The 22,819-nt window shown below is 34.7% G+C and overlaps 1 protein-coding gene across 4 annotated transcripts in view; it reads right to left on the bottom strand.

Annotated features, from left to right (window-relative positions):
• Positions 1-22,819, bottom strand: part of LOC149078980 (cell adhesion molecule Dscam1-like) — a 248,824-nt gene that overhangs the window by 91,947 nt on the left and 134,058 nt on the right. For all 4 annotated transcript variants that reach the window (XM_089241226.1, XM_089241225.1, XM_089241224.1 and 1 more), the window contains exons 8-10: positions 13,021-13,182; positions 12,637-12,924; positions 7,398-7,517 (exon numbers count right to left, since the gene is read on the bottom strand). In XM_089241226.1, the coding sequence (XP_089097352.1) occupies positions 7,398-7,517; positions 12,637-12,924; positions 13,021-13,182 (570 nt within the window). The remainder of the gene's footprint in view (positions 1-7,397; positions 7,518-12,636; positions 12,925-13,020; positions 13,183-22,819) is intronic.

Raw genomic sequence — 22,819 nt, forward strand, 5'->3', positions numbered from 1 at the left:
CCCCGGAGCGAGTGCCATGAAAAATTTCCATTTGTATTCGTTTTACCCACGAATAAAATCCAGGGCCCCCAACCAATTACCCGGGACACCAATTCGCATACTTTTGGTGGGGCCCCAGACTGGCTTTATCTCGGGCTTCCGCTGTTGCGAATTCTACAACAGAAAAGAATGAGATTCGTCCAGGGCCCCAAAATGAAACCTGTAAACATGGGGCCCCCGACTTGGAAGCTTGTCGGTCATCCCCCGGTGCGAGTGCTATGAAAAATTTTCATTTGTATTCGTTTTACCAACAAATAAAATCCAGGGCACCCAAAATGAAACCTGTAAACATGGGCCCCGACTTGGAAGCTTGTCGGCCATCCCACGGAGCGAGTACCATGAAAAATTTTCATTTGTATTCGTTTTACCAACGAACAAAATCCAGGGCCCCCAAAATGAAACCTGTAAACACGGGGCCCCCGACTTGGAAGCTTGTCGGTCATTCCCCGGAGCAAGTGCCATGAAAAATTTCCATTTGTATTCGTTTTACCAACGAACAAAATCCAGGGCCCCCAAAATGAAACCTGTAAACATGGGGCCCCCGACTTGGAAGCTTGTCGGTCATCCCCCGGAGCGAGTGCCATGAAAAATTTCCATTTGTATTCGTTTTACCCACGAATAAAATCCAGGGCCCCCAACCAATTACCCGGGACACCAATTCGCATACTTTTGGTGGGGCCCCAGACTGGCTTTATCTCGGGCTTCCGCTGTTGCGAATTCTACAACAGAAAAGAATGAGATTCGTCCAGGGCCCCAAAATGAAACCTGTAAACATGGGGCCCCCGACTTGGAAGCTTGTCGGTCATCCCCCGGTGCGAGTGCTATGAAAAATTTTCATTTGTATTCGTTTTACCAACAAATAAAATCCAGGGCACCCAAAATGAAACCTGTAAACATGGGCCCCGACTTGGAAGCTTGTCGGCCATCCCACGGAGCGAGTACCATGAAAAATTTTCATTTGTATTCGTTTTACCAACGAATAAAATCCAGGACCCCCCAACCAATTACCCGGGACACCAATACGCATACTTTTGGTGGGGCCCCAGACTGGATATATCTTTTGCTTCCGCTATCGAAATTTTTCAACGTTAAAGCAGCAAGAAAACAATGAGATCCATCAAGGGCCCCTGAAAATGAAAACTTTTTACTTATACGTGAAATCTTCCCCGGGTACCCCGACCCTGTGTTGGGAGCACTGCTGTTGTGTGTGTATATTATACATATATATATACCTCTGGGCATGGACCTCCCCCCCCCCCCCCACAAAGGAAGGGCTGACAGGGGCCACAACGATTCTTATCACTTTTTGATTTTTCACACTATAAATTAATCACAGAGGGGCCCCTGAAAAGCTGGTTTGGGGGCTCGAAATCTAAATTCCAGCCTAAGGGCTCTGCTGTAGGTTGTAGGAGCCTCTTGGTACATGCACATAACATGGTCCCGATGGGTCAAATGGGTCCCGATATGTGAATATCGACCCAATATCGATATATGAATATGAATGTACGATATATGAATGTGAATATCGATATATGAATCGAACCCACTTCCGTAACAGATTTCCGTCACTCAAAAATTTCACCCACTTCCGTCACTCGGTTGCTTAGCAACAGGCCCTTTTCGAGTTTGTTTGTGATTTTATATTATAGAATAGATATAGTTTTTCCCCCTCTCAAATTTCTTTTTTTTCCTCTCGTCACATGGAGAAAATCCAGTACAGCTACCATATACAGCCATTTAATCAGACGTTGACGATGAAAAAATGTATTTGACACCTACCGGGCCGTCTTACATCAGCGCATCGAACTTTTGCCAGGGATCTCCTGCAAATGCCCGAATTAACCGTATATTTCGGGCTTTGGTCGTAACACATATACAACACTTCTTCAAACAATATGTAGCATTGGACCAGATCACGAAACTAAATGTGTAAATACTATTAGTGGGATAGTCTGCAGCAATGATAAAAATCTTGGCTGTTTGTAACATCTTCCGAAAGATTTAATACATATTGTTGCCATTGCTTCTGAATAAAATACTTTCCATTTCCCCAATATCATGAAGAATTTCATACTATATCCCATAAGATATATAAACGGAATTTTATGCATGCCCTCACTTTTTAATGCCCAATTTATATGCAAACGACACATCCATCAAATTACATGATTATGCAATATTATGAACATTCTCTTTTATTATAACAAACTCGCTGGGGGGGGGGGGGTGAAGAAAAGATGAATTTATATATATATATTACTTTCAAAGATGATTTTGAACTAATTTCTTCCAAGTGATTCCTGGATGTGCGAATGTAAAATGCGTAATTACCCTCAGTAATCATATAGTGATTTTTTTTTTAAATTTATATTCGATTTATTTGAATTTCGACTGATTTATTGTCATTTTGATGGATGACGCTTTATACATTAATGACAGTTATATCTATAAAACGAACGTATCAGCGATACGGAGCAGGTGATAAAACTTTGGTTCATTTCGTGCGTTAAGCAATTAATAAATTCTGCTCATTCAGTTATCGAGTCAGCAAAAGACAAATGCGATTCTGTGAGTGAACGGAAGATTTATGAGGGTCTATGTATCTGATCTGAAAAATCTTTTAAAATACGTTTTAATTTTATTAGAAAGTATTGGTTCTTGTGAACAACTTTGAATGGTTTATTTTGATGTTATTGTAATGCATCTACTACTATCATGCAATTTTTTAAGACGTGCTTTACGGTGTAGTGTAATAGTCATTTGTTGAAAATAGCTAGTTTCTTCATCGAAAATCCTCCTTTGCTATGTAGACATGTATTTAAAAAAATGTTTAGAAACATCGTGATTTTAAGAAAATGATCGAACTTTCAGGTATAAATAGTAACAAATGTTTGATGATGAAGAAAGGTATTTTCATAAATATTAAATTATATTCCTATTTTGCAAAAAAAAGTAGAGTCATTTTTATTTTTTATCAACAAGGAACACTTTTTATTCCTATACAAAATCCTATGTTCCTTTAAGTTCCTAATACTTAAGTTCATGAAGAAAGCTTGCTAAGAAGCACTTACTCTACATTGGGAAAGACCAAAACTATTTTTTTTTACATGGTTATATCGAAAACTATGTCTGGACAGAAAAAGCTTATGCAACTCAATTGCAAAAGAAATAGTGGGGGTTATTTGTGCACTAATTTTGTTAGAATTATCCAAAATAATACAAATAGAACATTCAAATTTTTATGACACTTAGCCTTTTGTTACATACTCATTTTAAATCCTTCATAAATCTATGTAGATAATTACTCATGTGAAACGGTTTTGTACCTCTTTATTTCGGGCAAAGTAGGTTCTAATATGCGTTCGAATATGAATAGATGAATATTCGAGTAATCAGGAATATGTTCCCTGTATCGTTTAGGAAAATTTAACTGCTCCTTCTCAAAATATTCTCAAATATACCAGAAACAACGATGATAAGCTGGTCACAATCGCAACTTGCACAGTCGTTATATTTTCTTACGATATTTAAAACATCTCGGCCGCCCTTTTATGTAATCATAATGAAACAACTTGCTCAAAGGCATAGTTAAAGAATAATGTAGCATGTCTGTGGGATAAGGTAAAGAAAAATCGATGGCGATCGTCGTACGGGACAAGTATTATTTGAATATTTTTCTGTGAAATCTTTAAAGGCGATGCAGAATTTCGTGTTGGTGAGAAAAAGTCGATTCAAAAAGTTTTTCAGCGTAAAAATGAACCCTTTCCTACAAGCGAGAAACGAAATCTCACGATCGAAATCCGAATAAAGATTCGTTCAGCTGGATGTATCCTTTGTTCGAAAATCTCCATCTTGCCGGAAGGAGTCGATTTTCTTTTGCCCACTCTCAATACCTATCTATCTTGCTCTCTTTAAATCAAGGCCATATGCGGCAGCAAGGCAACTGCGTGCGGAATTGTCCATGAATATAAGTCTTGCCCCGGCGGACTGTGTTGCCTTGAATAAGTAACTGCCAACGCTTCTGCCTTTTCTCTATTCATTCATCGCCGAGCCATCGTCCTCCTTGTCATCGCGTGTCAGCTCTCTAAAGCGGAACACACATATCTTCTTGACTAGCCAACTTATTTCACCACCGAGCTCTATCATCTTTCAGGAAAAGCAAGCCCCGTATGAAGCTTGGTCTAAAAGGGCCAGGGAGATGGCCTGCCATCATTCATCACTGGTTCTGCCAACGGTGCAACAGATACGCGGATTTCCGTTTCTCTCTCGTACCTTCACTTCACCAAAAAAAATAATAAAAGGCATTATATTCGTGTGCTAGAGGTTCCGATGACGTATGTGCCACTCTCTGCGTCGTTAGCATCCCATTTCAGAAAGCTTTAAGGGAGCGAGAAATGACGCCCGTCAGACATGACTACGAACAAATCAAACTTAATAAGACTTAAACCGAGTTGCTGAGAGTGTGAAGTGGAATCAATTTTGATGAGTCTTTTCAAGAGACACACTTTTGTCTCACACAGGAATATTGTACGTCTGGCACTATTCACGGAAGAATAAAATGCAAACCAAATTAGGATTTTTTAATTGAATTACATGAAATCATTAACCCAAATGAAATTTGAGTCTAAAAAATTCGATATCAAATTTTCGCAAATAAATGGGAGAAACATATATAAATATATTTAACAAAAAAATCAAAATAGAGCCACATTTACATACAATCCAATATACCAAGTGCCAAAACGTGATAAAACAGTTGTGAAAAAAAGTTGTTTCTTATGTTGCCTAAGATACTGAACTTATTCTACAATGAAAAGCAGTTTATCAAAAAAAAAACAAAAAAAAACACAAATCATTTAGTTTTCGAAATTGTTGAAAATATTGATCATGAAACGGTAACGACAAATGTATCGAATGCATATGTTGTGTGTAAAATATGCAGGAATAGCGCATACATATAGATATGTGTGTGTTTGTAAATATATGCATGTGGGTTTATACCACAATAGGTAATTCAATTATATAACTATATGATCTTCACAATATGCCAATTAATTATATATTTATATGATTTTCACACAATGAGGGAATTAACTATATAAATTATATACTGAAATTGCAAATACAGGAACAAATATACAATACCACGTGTCTTTCAATAAGCTAGTGTTTGAAACGTATTTAAATTGCTCATACTCTAGACCTGCTGGAGTTATATGCTGGATATTATATTATAACTGCGAATATGTGTGAATGTGAAGTGTATAGGTTTATATGTTTGCATCTATGTACAGCGTGATACAGAAAAAATCACTAAACTGAAAGGGCAATTCAGGTCCACGATAAAATTTCAAAATCAGATAGGAACATAGGTGGGCAAATGCCATAAGGAGCCTTTACAGGGAGTCGTTGCGTTACAAACACACACTTTCAAGGAAATCCCGAACACAGCAGGCATGAAGTCGTAATTCTGACAAATACGTAAAAGGGGGGGGGGGAGACATATACATTTAGAGCATTCCAGCATGTACCGGTTTGTTAGAAATTCCGTATGAACTACACTCATGCTTGATACTACTTCACCGTACATGCACCTCGTACACATTTCTCTGCGGACTTTAAGGCGCGGTATCCCAGGTCGGTAAGATACTCGCCTTAAGTACCAAAGGATGTTTAGAGGTGTCTCGCGAGTTCTATACCCGGTTTGTCCTTGTCAGAAAACTTTCCTGACACGAGGGTACAACAAAAACGGCGTCGTGACCGCAGAAAACATTGCTACCGCAGGGAATCCTCCATTGAGGAATTAGCGCACCAACCTCTCGATGAGTATAAAAAGCAAACATGCCTTTCTGAATCTGCAATAAATTGTAGATCCATAAAATGACCGTGGTGCGACAAAAATGATCAAATAATGATATGCGAAATTTCTAACGAATCGGTACGTGCCGGAATGTGTGTATGTGTTGTAGCCTCTAACGTATTTATGTTGCGACTTAAAATTTCGACTTCACACATTCTTTCTGAGTTTAGGGTTTCTTTAAAGTGTGTGACGCAACCACTCCCTGTAGTGGCTCTGAATGTTGTTTCCTCACCTATGTTCCTATGAGATTTTGATTGTTATTGTACACATGTGTATGCCTGGATTGTCCTTTCAGTTCTGCGATGTTTTTCTGAATCAACCTGCATGTGCTTGCGCATTTTTATTATAAAAATAATTATCGTTCGATTTATATCAAAAAAGTTTTACATAATATATATTTATATACACAGTATGTATATATATCGAATGGAGCAAAAGATTTGGGATCCATTCACAAACATTACATTTATGAGTAAAAAAAATCATTCCTTTTAATTTTAGAAATTGTAATTGATTTTTTTCCAATTATATAGATTTGATTATGTTTTATCATGCGCGTAAGATGATGCATTAAATTATGTGATATTAATTAAACAATGTTTTCTTTCTTCATGCTTGAATATTTGCGAAAATCTGTGCATCGAAGATATAAAAATTGTGTTAGTGCAGCAAGATGATAAAATAGAATATTATGTGTACTTCATGTAAATAAATGAACGTCTTTAATGATATTGGTACTATATGATATTTGTAATATATTGGCCGCTGTGGTGGTGGAGTGGTTATAGTGACGGACTCGCGATGTGAGGATCCGGGTTCGAACCCCACAATGGTGGTCGGCTGAAGTTGGTTTTCTGTGGTTCCCAACTTCAAGGCGCAAATGCGAGCCGATCTCCCCGTTAAAAAGTCTCGCCACAGAGAGCCACAGTCCTACAACGATAAATCATTCAATCATAACACTTCACTCCTAGTTAGAAAAACTGGTGGCAGATAGCAGCACTGCACATAACAAGCATTACAGAGAAACAAAAAAAACTTCACGTCTGGTTTCACTACACGTACACGCACATTCCCGATGTTCTTAAGTCAGCCACCTCGTTGGGCAATTTGCCTGTTGTGGCGTTGTATTTGTTGTATTGTACTTCACCAAACACCAACTCTGTGCTTATCGCTATATTCCAATTTACTGAAATTAATGAGATGGGTTTGAAATGAAGGTGCTGTCTATCGGTGCTCTCCTCAAGATCGTTAGGGGAAAATATCTCATCAACCTCGGGTTTGAACCTGGGACCCTGATAGCAACCTTCACGGTGGTAGACGAGCATCTTACCACCACGCCTTTCGGTGCCCTGGTATTGATACTAGATAATAGTTGTTGTTGCATTTTGATGATGATGTTAAAAAGTATGAGATGATTTGATTTACAAGAAAACAGTGATTTACAAAGTACTCATAGATAAATTCAGATTAGGGATTATCAGAGCTACAAACTACGTACCAGTTGCTTTTTTCCATCTGATAAGAGGCTGTGGATATCCGTCAGCTTGACAATCGAAAATAACCGTTTCTTCAACTACAGCAGATATATCAGTAGGCTCGATTCTCCATCTTGGAGGAACTAGAAAATCCAAAACGATGTTATAAAATTTCTAAACACACCATTCAATCCTTATGTATTATTATCATTTTTTTTTTCAAAATTGAAAAAAAACCAATACATTAAGTGATGTTTTTTGGGCGAAATATACTGATGAAATAGGATTTTTTGGATGTTATGTCGAAATGAATCTTTAAAGAAAGTGATTAGTGATTTGTCTCCCTTGGGAATAGAACCTGATTTCCCTTGCATACCGGGCAAGTGTGCTAACCGATGCACCGAGAGAGGAAAACACTACCCCAAAACACCCATTATTAATTATTAACGTGAATCGCTGAGTAGAAGCATTGCAGTCTCTCTCTTAACTGCAGCAAGTGGACCAGGATTCAATTTCCGGAAGAGACAAACGAATTTTATTTTCAAAGCTTCCTTTTGGCACACATATAACAGTCAGAAAATAATATTTCTCAAAAAGTATTATTTCAAAGTAAATTATAAAAAAAAAAATGTCTGCTCATTGTTAAAACTTTCAGTTGCCAAAGCATTCAAATCTCAAATCTTCATACTACAACTACAGATAGCGCCACTTATACTGACCATGACAAAAAAAGAGGCCCTTTGAAAGATCCTTTTATCTGATTTTTAATGTCTATTGACTTACACTGATTGGTTTCTGAGAACTCCATGTATCAATATCCGTCATTAGTTTCAATACTCTTCAATCAAAACTTTTGTGAACCATTAATAACTTTTTTCAAAGTCAATTAGTGTCAGTTATTATTATTTTTTTTCCTGAAATATTTCATCCATGAGATAAATAACAATCGGCATCATTTTCCAAAAAAATCTACAAACAAGAATGCGGATAGGAATTGGAGAAACTTCTATTTTTCTTTTACGATCAAACTTGTTTTTTATTATTAAAAAAAATCCATTTACGCAAGAATGTACTGGAAGAGAGAAGTGGATAGGAAGAAAAAACAACGCTAACATGGATATACACCAAGTAAATTTCTAGATATAAGATAACCTTAGAAATATTCCCAACCTTGTAGAAGAAAATGTACGCTGTTCGTACTGAAGCAAGCCATTGGTTCGTAGAGGTAAGGATGATGTCTTCAATACCACCTGACTCCGTTACAAATAACTCTGTCAGAAGGGAACATCTGGAGGAGACTACTTCTTCTTTATTCACTTACGCAGAAAGACGGACGAAAATGTACCGAAATATATATTTTTCGTATGTAAAGAAGGAAACAATATTGAAGAATAATTCAATTTTTTTTTCTACTTCCACATGAAGGAGCCGAAAGAATTGAAAGTTCAAAGAAGAAATAGAAAATAAATCTTATTTATTTATTTTTTTATGACTAAAAATCACCAATGATACAATGCAATATATAAATAATATTTTGCATGACAACTTAACTGATACTCAAAGATATTTCGTTATTTTTATACATACTTCTTTGATATCACAAACCTAAATTGATAAGATTTTGGTTTTCTAAGAGTAGTTACGAAATCTCATTTTATTGCCATATTCCATATATTTAATAATGTAAATACTAATTCTATAATAGAAATATTTATATGTTGTTTCTACGAATAAAAAACATTAATTACCTTATTTAATTTAATTACTACAATTGTTGCTGTTATTAACAAAAGCAATTCTTCAATAATTCATCTTCTGTTCATTTCTCTATTTTTAATGAAGATCTAAGGCATCAATTTATACATATACGAATCGGAATAAATAAGATAATTTAATTAATGAGCCAACTAATGAACTGAATAGCATGGAATATAACTTATTTATACATAATCACTTATTTACTTTATTAGTTATTAATTAACGAAATTCAAATAAATGGTTCGATCAGAGAGGAAATATATCAAACATTAATGACAATACAATTTTATAATAGTAATCAATTGCAAAATAATTGTTTTAGTTCAAAAATATTATTTTATTGCTCGAAATATAAATATTTTTGTTATACAACGCTGTGAGCGAAATCTGAGCTCGTATATACTGATTCTAAAATAATTATAGAAGTTACGTAGGTACGTACTAAGAGCATTAATTAACAGCGTATATTTCTTTCATCTTTTGCTACTTATCCTTAAAAACCCACTTTTCAGAGTAGAAAAGCCCTTAAAAAATGAATTTTATTATTATTCGTATTTTTTTCCAAGTAATTCTATCTGTTACTATAGAATAAAAACACTGATATATTGTAAAAATGAAATGCAATTTTTCAATTTACTGGATACAAAATTCTTGATGAATGTATCAACGCAATCAGTAGAATTTAAGAAAAATTCATATCTTTTCTGGTATATCAAGGAAAAGGCGACGATTAAGAAAACTCAATCTTCTTTTATGAATAAGAAGACAGTAGTAATTTGTCAGGGCAAACAAAATTAGAAACTTCAATTTCGTGAAAAATGATGAAAAAAAGTATATATATTTCTATTCACTAGGATTAGGAAATGAATGTTTTAAATTGATAAAGATGTAGAGTTAAAAATTCTTTACGCTGTGAAGGAAATAACTCATTTCGAGTCTCGTAATATTTCATTTCGTTAAACTACTTTCGACCATTCATTCTTTTCTTTTAATTTTCATGTGAAACCATGATTAATCATGACAAACTTCATTAAAGGGGGAAAAGAAATCTCTAAGCAATGAGAAACCATCCACTTGTGACATTCTATGAAGTTTTATTATTTCATTTATATCATTTTTTATAGAGTTTTTCCCATCCTAAGCAAGATAGAAATGGAATAAAATAAGGAGAAAATATTTAAAAAAATATTTAAAATTTTTTACAATATATAAATTTTGTTACATATATTTCATAAAAAAGAAACACCTTGAAACTATCACTTTTTCCTTCATTCCAGTCTTCGTAAAAATATAATTTTGTTTCACAAATAAATACATTTTATGAAATCTGAATATGCTAATATCATCATATATATTATGCATGAGTAATATTAGATATTTTTCGAGAATATCAATTAAGTAACTTATTAACTGAATTAGAGATTTAAAATCGTAATTATATGAATGTTTTCAAATTAATTAAAAACGTCCAGAAATAAAGTAACAAATTGAATTTTCTGGATGTCATGCCGAAACTAATATTTGGGAAGAAAAGAGTTTCTTCCCGGAATCGAAAACCTGTCCTCTTGCTTACCGGGCAAGTGCGCTAACCAATACACCAGAGCACACTCTTCAAAATCCCTTATAACACGCATTAGTAGAGTGAAGTGCTGAGTGTAGACAGCAGCCTCCCTTAACTACAGCAATTTTCGCCCCTGTTGGCGTTTTTATATTAAGAGATGGTATTTTTTCGGTCCGAAATATACTGAGCATCACATCCAGAAAATTCGATTTCTAAGTATATTTCGGGCGGAAAAAATACCATCTCTTAATACTGTTATGTTGAATTGTCAAAATTCATCATAACATTACATTAACTTAATCTTAAAATAGTTTTAATTGTAGAGAAAAGAAAAGATTATTATATTGAATAGATTTTTGCCTTATGTTTTATATGTACAGCGGAATCTTGCATAATTAATCATTTGATTATACCTATATTTAATTGTCTATATTATGGTACATATAATAATAATAATAGTGGAAAGCAAAATCTATTCTACAGAATTTTAGGCCTTAAGATACAGTTGTACACGGTACTGCTGCCTTGGGGCCCCAGATGAGAAACACGAGTCGAATTACAAAGGGTTGTAAGAGAGTGAAAGAGATGGTCATCGAGCCATATAAGGTAATGTTTGTTTTTCAGGGGGTGTGATTAAGGGTCCTTGGCGAGAAGAATTTCTCCGAAGGTCTTAACGGTCCCCTTAAGTTTTCCCCTTTTTTCTGTTGTACCTCGATTCCCCCTCTCTCTCTCCCTTCTCCGCCAACTGTAAATTAAAACGCCGAATAGTTCCCTTCAGGACCTGTACTCAGTACAAATTCATATAGTTTTGGATCGCCAAGGGGCCTTTTTAACATACCCTCTGGGAAAATTCGCTCGCAGTCTCGGGAGATGATTTCTACCAAGGTTTCTAGAACTCTACGCTACTGTCGGAGGAGAGTTTTTTGCTCTCGCTTGTAATTGAAGCTTGCGCGAGTTATATATGTTCGCTCGCTGGTGATTTGAATTTACTATGTGCCTCGAGTATTCACGACTCCTGTGTTCTCGAGTAAATCGCGTGCGTCTACCGCTATGTGTTAATTAACGATTGTACGAAAGAGCAGAAATCATATGGATGGAGGGTCTGGATCAATGGTCATTCCAGCAATTACTATGATAGAGGAAAAAAGAACGGCTTCGCCTTCCAAAAGGCCGATAGTAGCCAGCTAGCGATAGTAGCCAGTCGGTGAGTGCCCCTACCAACCTGTTCCTGAGAGGTGCTCTTAACAACAGGAGTGCTCCTACGAACCTGCTCCTGAAAGGTGTTCCTAACAACAGGAAGGATTCCTAGCCGCCAGTGACCTGCAGAATATGCGGGAAAATAAATTCCGTCTTCATTATGGACAAACCTCCATGTTCACCTTTTCGAGCTTCAACCGTAGTTTGCATAAATAGACAGAACGATAATATGTAAGTTTTTTTTATTTAAATCATTGTAAAGCGATGTTGTTTTTTTTTGTCTCGGAAAATCTAACCTTCATTTGGTAGATGTTTACATTTATCTGTATAACCTTTTTAATTGTTAAAAGGTAGCTACCTACACCATTATTTTCTATTGTTAAAAATTAAATATCTTCTTTTCCTTAAAATTTGACTCTGATTTACTTGCTCATGAAGGTGTTGTGTTGTTTTCTTTCATCTTATGGATTGCTTAACCCCTTGTCTTGATCCTGCAATATTTATTCGAACCTGGGTGAATGGATTCCAATTTTGAATTAAGAAAAATATAAATTAAAGAAGAAAAAGATCAAGACAATACACGAAATAAAGCTTTTTATCTCGAAATTTTTCTCTGTACTTCTCGGAATTAAGTGTAAAAATATAAAGAAGTAAACATATATCTTTTTAAAAATCACAAGTTTGAATCAAGTATTATGACTGTGATATGACGTTGTGTAAATAACTTATAAATCAAATGAACTCACCATTCACAAGCATTGGGGCTGTATAATTCGTTTCACCAGCAACATTTTCAGCGAGACACGTGTAATTACCATTATGACTTCGACCAACGCTGTTGAAAACCAGCGAAGACCCCAGACTTCCGAGTGTTGATTCTTCGATATTCAACATCTTTTTGTTCAAAGTCATTCCATCTTTCAACCATCGGACAGTGATTGGTGGATCACCGACGAGGACGCTACACGTCACTATAACGTGCATTCCTTCCGATAACTTTTTTGGAAAAGCGAATGGATTTATTTCTGGTTTCTCTGTTGGTATAATTAAAAATAGATTTGATACGTTTCCAGATAAAATTAAACATCTCGTTACATGTAGTAATGCAGTTTTAGCATATGAGTTCTTACTTATAACTTTGATATGGAGAGATTTTTCGACTTCTTGTCCTTGTTTGTTCCTGGCTTTACAGACGTAGTGGCCTTCATCGGCTGTTCTCGACACTTCAGATATTGAGAAGCTTCCGTTCATGTAAACCTTCTGCCTGTCATTGAAAGGCAATTCCCTCCTGTCTACAAGAAACAAGTAAAACCTATTATATCAGTTATTTCGAAATCAGAAACAAGCATTTAGTTATCCATGTATGAAACGCTTTCATATTGAATTCGATTTGTCAATTAGCGCTTCGAAAAGTAACTTCCAAAGCACTTACATCCAAGTCAGTTGCTTTTCTTGACGATAATTTTTATTAGGATCAATTCCGAATACACTCATATATAACGTAGGCCTACATGAAATTTTCGATTGGCACCTACAATACCTTGGTAGCGTAATTAGCAAACTGGCCTTAATTTCTGTAAATTCAACCCACTCAGGAAATCGCTGTTATTCGGTCGTCAAGGATGATGATACAACTCCGACTGTAACATATTTCCTTTATCTATATACAGTCGAATCCCGTTTTAAAGAATACCGTTATAGCGAAAATTTCGTTTTAACAAACACTTTTCTAATCCCCCAAATAAGTTTACATAGGAACAATGCTAGATAACCTGGAATACCTTTATAACGAAATTTCGTTATAACGAAGTGATTCCTCCGGGGAATTCGAAACATCTGGTGAATCATGATAGTCCAAGAACTTTACCTGACCTTACAGGCATTATTACTTCATGCCACGTGCTGAACATTTCCCAGCACAAATTTCGGCCAGTTGTGGAACATGCCATCTTGCAATTCCACATGGCATCTGAAAATGATGGTCATCATGTGGAACATGTTCATTTCAATAAAAATGACACAATGTAAATTGAATGTTATCATAACGAGTTTCCTTGAATTTCCTTTCTTCTGAGATCGCAGCAACGCGCGACAGGTAAGCTAGTTTCTTAATAAAACGCACTCTGGTGGTAACATGAGCAACTATTTTTTCCCCCTGAAAAAAATTCCCATCACCTCATGAAGTCCTCTACAAAGTTTCACAATTTTCTGATGACTGGTTTCACCAGTACTACTTTAAAATACAGAATTTTAATTATAGACTCCCTGTGCATATATAAAAACGAAGCCCACAACAGAAAAGCTTTCCAGTGGGGTAGCTGGAAAAAATTATTGAAAGCGAGAAATAATTAAATTAAATACGCTTTAAGTGTGAGTATCGAATAATATAATAATTTTTATAAAAATTCGTCAACCCTTAAGCTATTTTCATGAATGGAAACTCAATATTATAAGAAAAATATAGTACACTGCCTAAAATAAATCACTGTTGTCTTCATCTAAGTATGGATAGTTTTTCAATTTACCCTAATATGGTTATAGTACTTCTTTATGTATGAGTGGTGAGAGTGTACGCTCTCGTATTTTAATCACATAACGTACTATATGTGCCGAAAGCCATACTATGTGATTAATGAAATTCTTTTTTTTTTTGCAGCTCTCACTTCTCCAAGCCTTCATGGTACCCATCATGCTATTGATGGGTATCACCCCTCTCATATTTGCGAAACTTTAACTGCAAGGGTTGCCATAATTCCCAATATCTTCAATTTAGATGTTTCATTTTTCAATATAATTATACATCAAAATTTAAATACAGATCATGCCTGTGGTTTTAACCGTAAGGTCATTTCCAGGATTCTCTCGTTTCCTGGTGGAATTCTTAATAACCCCACAAACGAGCAGCAATTTATAACTTGATATCGTAATAATCCTACATTTATTATCATTTTTATTTCCGAGAAAAAAAAATACAGGGGTATCAAGTAATCTTTTCGTGGCATTATGCCACCCCTTATTGCTTCGTTTCGGAGGTAGGGGAAGAGAAAGGAAGCTCATTTAAATCACCTTCACGGCGTATTATTCGATCGGAAACACCTTGCCTTAACGGGTCTTTAAATAATACACGATAGAAGGAGGAAAAAGCAGCGTAAGAAAAGGGAGATTTTCCCAACGGTGTCATCGGGAGAACAATTAAATTCAAGACAAGCCCATTAAGCCTTGATAAATGAAGGCGGAGAGCAGAAGCTGGTTTTTCCTCGAGCCTTTCCAAAAAGCCTCTTTTCTCACTGACCTTCCGTACCACACGTTCCTCAGTGTCTAAAACTTTAGGAAGCTCTCTCTACCGTAACATAGCTGATTAGGGAAGTCATGATTCAGTGTCACTGCTTCACGAACACGGCAGCAGATGGCGCTGGTTTTTTTTTTCTTCTTTAAAAATTAATTCTTATATATATATATTTTTTTTTCTTCTTTGTCTAAGACATTAAATCAAGTCACAAAGAAAGAACTACAAGCAAAAATGAAGAAAGAGTAATGTCGATAGAAATAAGAAAAAGGGAAACTATGAGCAGAACTGAGCTTGTTAAAACGGAGTAAATGTTCTGAAGGAGAATAAATATTTAAGAGAGGCTTAACATTTGTAACAATTACAGATTTTGTTGTTTTGTTTTAAGAGGGAACACAATTGAGTAATCTAGCTGTCAAATATTTTTTAGGGTACACAGATCATCGACTGCAAGATACTAAATAAACGTAATTCTTTCTTCTTCCAGAGTAATTGAATTTGTTTCAATTTCGAACACATAAACGTAAAAAATGCAAATCGTCCACTTCTTTTTAGACGCTAGTACAACACAACTGTGGTTTCTGATTTTGTATAACTAACAATTATACATTTACTATATTTACTTAATTGAATTCCAGAGATCTTATCAACGAAGTTTAGTGCGATATTCGTTTACGTGATGCACCTTACTGCTACAGACAAATGAATTGAGAAACGTGAAATTATATATATATATATATATATATATAAACCATGCAGAAAATTAATCAGCATTTAATCAACAAAGGGATGACGTTAATGTCAGAAGTATAAGCACTTCGCAAAATGGCTAGTGATTCTCACATTGACATTTAAATGTACTGTTTATTATATACCGGTGTTCGACAGGAATTAAAATATTTATGTTTATTCTACAATTACATTTTTGAGTACATGTGTAGTACTCAGATATGTCATTGATGTTGCAAGAGGTTTTTTGTATAGTTATTGAATAAAAATCGCAAAATACAAAAAAAAAGTAGTAAGAGCTTTACGCACACTGTACGAGTCATGAAAGAAACACATCTAGTCACACTAAATCACATCTAGATTCAAAGAAACGTAGGAATGAATATATATTTTTCCCCTTTTTTTGATGGGGGAATAGGTTTTTCGACACCCCCCCCCTTTTTGAGCATCAAGTTATACATCTCTGCCTATTTCTGCTTCCAAAAACGCTTAATTACAGCTGTTGAATGTCTTCGATGTACTTTACGGGCCCATAAGTAATTTAAAAACATCCTAAACTATATGAATTTATGCGGTTGAATATTAAAAGACAATATGGAGAGACTATAAATAAAAAGTTGAAATCACTGTTATTGCATGGTTATCTAACTCAAACGTAGTTCCGGCTAATTATTTCATATTTAATTTTCTGGGCTTGGTATCTTTTAGCGAAATCAGTATTTCAAAAATCGAGAATTAAACACAACTTTGAAAATTAATGATGTGGCGGAAAATTTTGACACTTATTTCTAAAGGGATCGTCCTTTGACTGACCCTCAAAGTGATGTTGATGATAATTATTACATCTATTGAAAAACAACTAAACTTCTTTGAGATACAGAAATCATGCGTGAAATATCACATCTGGTGGTTGGGTTTTTTTTCCACATTATAAGTTGCAGTGATTAATAAAAATTATTGAAAAAAAAATTATTTATAATATATTAATCTAAATACATATTTTATGCATATTTTCAGATTTTCTAATGTTAATATTTTCCAAGTATTAAATTATGTGTATTAAAATAATTAAAATGAAAGATACGATGATTAAATGAATATTCAACGAAAAATTATCCAACATATCAGAATTTTAATCATTGCAGTGATTTAGACTACCATCAATTCATTGTAAATAAGATGGTATTCATGGTTCGGTAACACCCTGTGCTTCATATCTCAAAGAGGAGATTTTGAAACGTTTCCTGGGGATGAGTGCATCCGGAATTCCAACAAACCTTTATTAAATTACGAAGAGTTAAAAAAAAAACCAGTGAGAGCTCACCAATTAGTTCGCCTTTAAAACAAAGAAAAAAAAATAACAATCGCGAATGTCATAATAAACCATTTTTAATCGTCAATATACATATAAATAATGATAAATTATTAAGAAGCGTCAATAAATATATTAAAAGAAATCAGTAAAAATATTTGGATGGATTAAAAAATTATCATCAATTAATAAGAACTGTCAATAAAAGGAAAACATGATATTCTGGCAGTGTCGGTAGTGTATGCATTTCAGTTTGCCATCACCAGACCGAGATTGAGTGGCAGAATATTCACTGATTATGTTGACATGTTTCCATGAATTCTTCAGCTCCACGTCATTGATCGAATATATGAGGGACAGTGCAAGGCAAAAATTACCATTGCTATGCCAATACTTTCCAACTTTCAGTTCCACCGGACACATAGCAAACCGGTATTAATAAAAATTCATTACATCACTTCTCTCAAATCATCCATCAGCTTCAATACAAATATTCCGTTGTACATGTGTATGTGTCTAATCATGTCGTAAACTAGTCCTCTAATGCTAATTCTCTTCATTAATGAATGGCTGAAGGTTTTGTTATTCATCGACGGACGTGTACAGTGTTGGAAAAATACAGCTTGCGCGTTATGTTTTCCACTCATGTAATAAATAATCCCATCATTTCCTCGAAGTAGAAGCTCTCGTTTGAACATGTTTCGTTGGCGGGACGCGTCTTTTTTTTTCCTCAGCATGAAACGAAGTAATTAGAGCTTGCGGCGACTAATCTCGGCAGAAGAGTTTCTAAGGGAGAAACTCCATTAGAAATTCGTCGCACTGAGCCCAGAGAGAAAGTGGCTTCCTGTGTCCAAGGATAAATACATGTCTTTTACTTAGTAGGCTTTTTATTTTGCTTTTGTTTTCTTATTTTTCTTTTCTCGGGATGAAAGTGGAGTATCCTGTTCTCGGAATTCTCTCCCGCCGCTGCGAAGAAAATAAGTTACGGGGAAAAGTTCAAGCACGTTTTGCTTCACAGGAACTTTTATTCTGGGCATTTAAAAGGATCGATACGTCACAGGAGGGTGTAATGTTTCCGAGGAAGCACATTAAATTCGAATTTTGAAAAGGGATCGTGTGTTTACTTGCTCCCTGCACCGCCAGTTTAGAGTTTCTAAGGATACGGAGTTTCCGTCGCTGTAAAAGGTCATGATAGTTGATTGTGGAAGAACCCCATACCATCGTTCGGTGATTTATCGCCATGTAATTAAGTGAGCCGTTATGAATGCGAAATTTTATGCGCAACGGAATTAATTTCCGGTTTAATCACCGAGCATATGTACTTGAATGATGATGTTTCTTCTCAATGGATTTAGATTTTTACACTCTTTTGAACGATGCCAAGTCATTTTTCAAATACCTTAAGTATGAAAGACTTTCGTGACACCGTGAATGAATATGTGAATCCAATAATGTTTCGAGATAATAGCCTCCTGAATTCCGCATTACATACTAATAATTGTTTTGATTTAATAAACAGTTTGTGTGTTGGCCTGTACTCACTATGCACGATGGATAAATACGAAATCGTACTTCAATAATACTCATCATTGAAAATGACATATATGTATATATAATTTTAGTTTGAATTTTTATGTCAGCAGTGAAATATCCCGGTAATTATTTAAAATTATAAATGTTATCATGACCTATGTTAATTTTCACGGCATTCCATACATCAAAATATGTAGTCTGTGTTCCAAATTGTTTTCACAGCGAATGTGACTGCAAATGTTGACTTTAGAAATATACTTTTGATAACAGTTTTGACACTAATGGTGTGTGGTTACTCAAAATCTCTTAAGCTTTACAGAGTCGAATACATAAAAAATAGAACAATTGCCTTTTTATGTAGACCCTGTGTGTGCTAAAATTTCAAATTAGTGAAATTGTGAATATAACTCTGAGAAGATATTGCCAAAAAATGTATATTTTTAAATCCAATACGAGTGAAGTTTTCGGAATTTATTGCCTATGATTGAAGGTATGGCTCATAAATTGTAAAATGCACATTTTGTTCAAAGTTTTAAAAATTCTGCAATTGCCAAGAAAATTAATTGATATTTATTGTTAATTTAAAAAAAAATAAAATAATTCAGTTCATTTCATTCGTGTACAGTTCGTAAAAAAACAACTTTTGAGCCAATGAGAGCTTGCTGACGCAGGGATAAGTTGCCGAAACATAGTAATATTATATATTTAATATCTTGATAAATATTTTGCATTTAAAAATATGAAGTATTTTGAAAATGGCTTTTCAGAGCGGGATCTACGTTTCAATAATTAGAGCTAGTTTTAGCACGCGGGGACTATATAAATACTTGATTTCTCTAAGTGTTTATGTACGCGGCTCTTCATGGGGATTTTGAGATTTTATGAAACTGCACGTCATTTAAAAACAATTTGTAATTGAGAATATGCTTCTAAAGTCAACGGTTTCTTCCGAGATTTATCAGTTATGCAAGAAAAACGGGGCAGTCATCATAATCATGCTAAAAAAACTGTTTCTAACGCAAACATCTGTTCGTCGGTGTCATGAGAACAATGTGCCGAAAAAAAATATATTAAAAGAAAATTAAATACATTTTCTGAAGAAGTACTTGCCCTTTATGGGATTCAATCATAGAAATAATTTTAAAAATTTTCTCATACCTTATAAGAATGATGCTTTTGAGGCTATGAAGTTGCAATAAACTGTCCAGTGGGTTGTAAAATTCATATTACTCAATATACATGGTTCATGAGTAACAGCGGGTATGCCATTTAAATGGTGAACCGTTGATTATAGAGGCATACTTCCAGTTAGAAAAAGTTTCCAAATAATGTGTAGTACTCAGTTATGTCATTTATGTTGCAAGAGGTTTTTTGTATAGTTATTAAAAAAAAAAATTAACTTTTCATACGCACACGCTGCGATCAAACACCCAGCGACAATGCTGTTGCCTTGTCTCTCCTGAAGTCAAAGAAAAATAAGTTCGTTGTTCTCAAGTGCATTATTCGCTGATATATTCCAAATCGAAAAACGGAGAAAGGTAGGAAAAGAACAGCATTAAATGCGAGTAAAACTGTTTATACGCATTTAATGCTTTTTTTTTCAATGGTTGGTCAGTAAATTGTCATGCACATTGTTACCTATGCACCTTGTATAAACTAAAGAGAAACGTACTGCTGATCCTGTATAAATTGTTTTTCACGCCACTGAGAATAAGAATGTCATTTGAATGGGCGTACGCGGGATCAACCTTTGAAGGTCGGCACAAGAGTATGGAATGGGTAGGAAGATGAAAATTATTCTCCCGAGTAAATTTCCGCTATCTTCAAAATGGATTATAATTAACGGAAATCGTTAAAATATCATAGAAAAAAAATGTATCATATATATATATATATATATTACAATATTTTAATTTGTTTAATGAAATATTGTTTTTTTTCTAATTTTTGGTCGGCTTGAGGGCACTAGTACCCTCTATTGCGTATGCCTCTGGGCATTTATGTGAGGTTGTCAAATGAATAAAACTCACTCAACATACAAATCATGTAAATCTCTAAATCATATGAATATCATAAAATCAATATGTATTCATGATTAGAGCGGGAGGAAAATAACCGAGATTATATTATAAATATAATTCTCTGGTAAAAATATAAAATTGCAGTTAAGGTAGTAGAGTTTACACGAGATAGTGTTTGAATTATTTTTATCTAGGTCTTTTTATTTTTTGACAATCTTTTCAAGTAAATACATATGTGTAAAAATAGAAATGTACATACAAGTAAAAGTATTTTATGTCGATTTTTTCCATTGTATACTGCATATAACTTCAAACGCCATCTGATAAGAAAATATGTCTTTTGCTTTCAAAAAAAGTATCAACTCAGGCAAACAAAAATATTAGATTGGTGTGAAGAGAAAAGTACAGTCTGACATTTGATAACAAGATACCTGGAAAGTAATGTTTAGAATACACGATGTAGACGTCAATCAGAAAATATATATATTATTTCTATATTTAAGCCAGTACAATTTTTAACTGAAGCATTTATGAAGGCATAGGCGAGAAAAACGAGTAGAAAGGGAGAGAGAGAGAGGGAATAAGTGTGATATGTGAAATCTCTGGAGAATCCAAGTTCTGTGTTAAGTTTGCCATCCATTCCGAACCTTTCTGACAAGAGACGGGGGTGGAAAAAAAATTGTGCTTGGCATGAGAGAGATAAAAAGAGAAAAATATTCGCTCAGGAAATAACTCCCTATTTCAGGAATACTTTTCCGTTCATGACGGAGAAGGGGAAGGTGATTGTATTGTACGGGTTCTTTTCTTTTTTCTTATTTTTTTGAGGCTGTTATCTTGATGTCAGGCTCAGTTCCCAGTTAGTCGCCCGAAATGAAGTGAACGAGGTTATCCGGACCGAGCCAGCTGTGTTCTCTGTCGGAAGGAAATGATCTATCTGCAGCCTGGTTCCCAGAAAATAAGAAGGAGAAGAAAAAGTATATAGAGGAGAAAAAGAAAGAAGCAGCAAGACACTGAAGGAACGTTAGAAAAGAAATGTCAGATAAGATTTCTGTTATATATATATATTTTTAAAGGTTTTACTTTTTCCATTACGGCTCGTGAAAATCCAAAAATTCCTTTACAGGTTTGCTAGGCCCTTAGCAGATGGTTTGGCCACTTTTCACCTTAATATTTCACTGAAATATTTCTTTTCCATCCATTAGGTGCAGAGCACTCACGGAAAGGAATTTTCTGTATTATATTTTAAAACAGTGAGTGAAAATTGAACTAGGATTTAGTGGTACTCTTACACACTAAAAAATTTGTTCAATACGCATTATCACCAAAAACTTTGTTTGCATCGCATTGCAGAAAACTGAAATCGTTTCATATCGGTTCGAAGAAGAAAGAGACTGAAAAAAAAAACTAAAAGCTTTGGAAGTTAAAATACTTTGTGCCTGAGAAATTCCCATCTCACGGTGCTTTACCGGGGCAAAAATATGCAAGATGTATAGCTAACAGTTTGCATTGCATTTTACTTGTGGATCTTGATCTTAGACATACTTGCAATTAGAAAAGAAGAAAAATTGAGAAAGAAATGAGGAATTTGAATTCGCAAAATAGGATGGAAAAAAGGTGGAAAAGAGCAACAAATACTTACGAAAAATGATTTTTCCCTCAGTTGTGCTCTTTTTTCCTAAAACGTTTCTCCGATATTTTTGTTATACTATCTCAGTGGATATTGCACTTAGAAACGTGAAAGTTTCTCTGTTGATGTCGGAAAAAATAAACCATCAAATTTATAACTAAGCATTTGTGCACAGGCTGACCTTAAAAAGAAGGGAATTTTTATCTTTAAATTAATATATATACCTTTTATAACTGAATGACATATCTGTTATACATGTTATTTGGATAATGTTTCTGATTGGAAGTATGTTGTCTAAGATCAATGTTCACCAGTAAAATGCGGCAAGGGGGATTAAGTTATCACACCGTATAATACCTCATAAGCTACTAGGGAACTATACAATGCGAAATTACAGTAGGTGTGAACCTGTCAATCAGCC

The sequence above is a fragment of the Pholcus phalangioides genome, unplaced genomic scaffold (genome assembly GCF_987345545.1).
Source record: "Pholcus phalangioides strain wild (caught in Gottingen) unplaced genomic scaffold, Ppha-v1.0 ptg000013l_1, whole genome shotgun sequence".
Taxonomy (NCBI): domain Eukaryota; kingdom Metazoa; phylum Arthropoda; class Arachnida; order Araneae; family Pholcidae; genus Pholcus; species Pholcus phalangioides.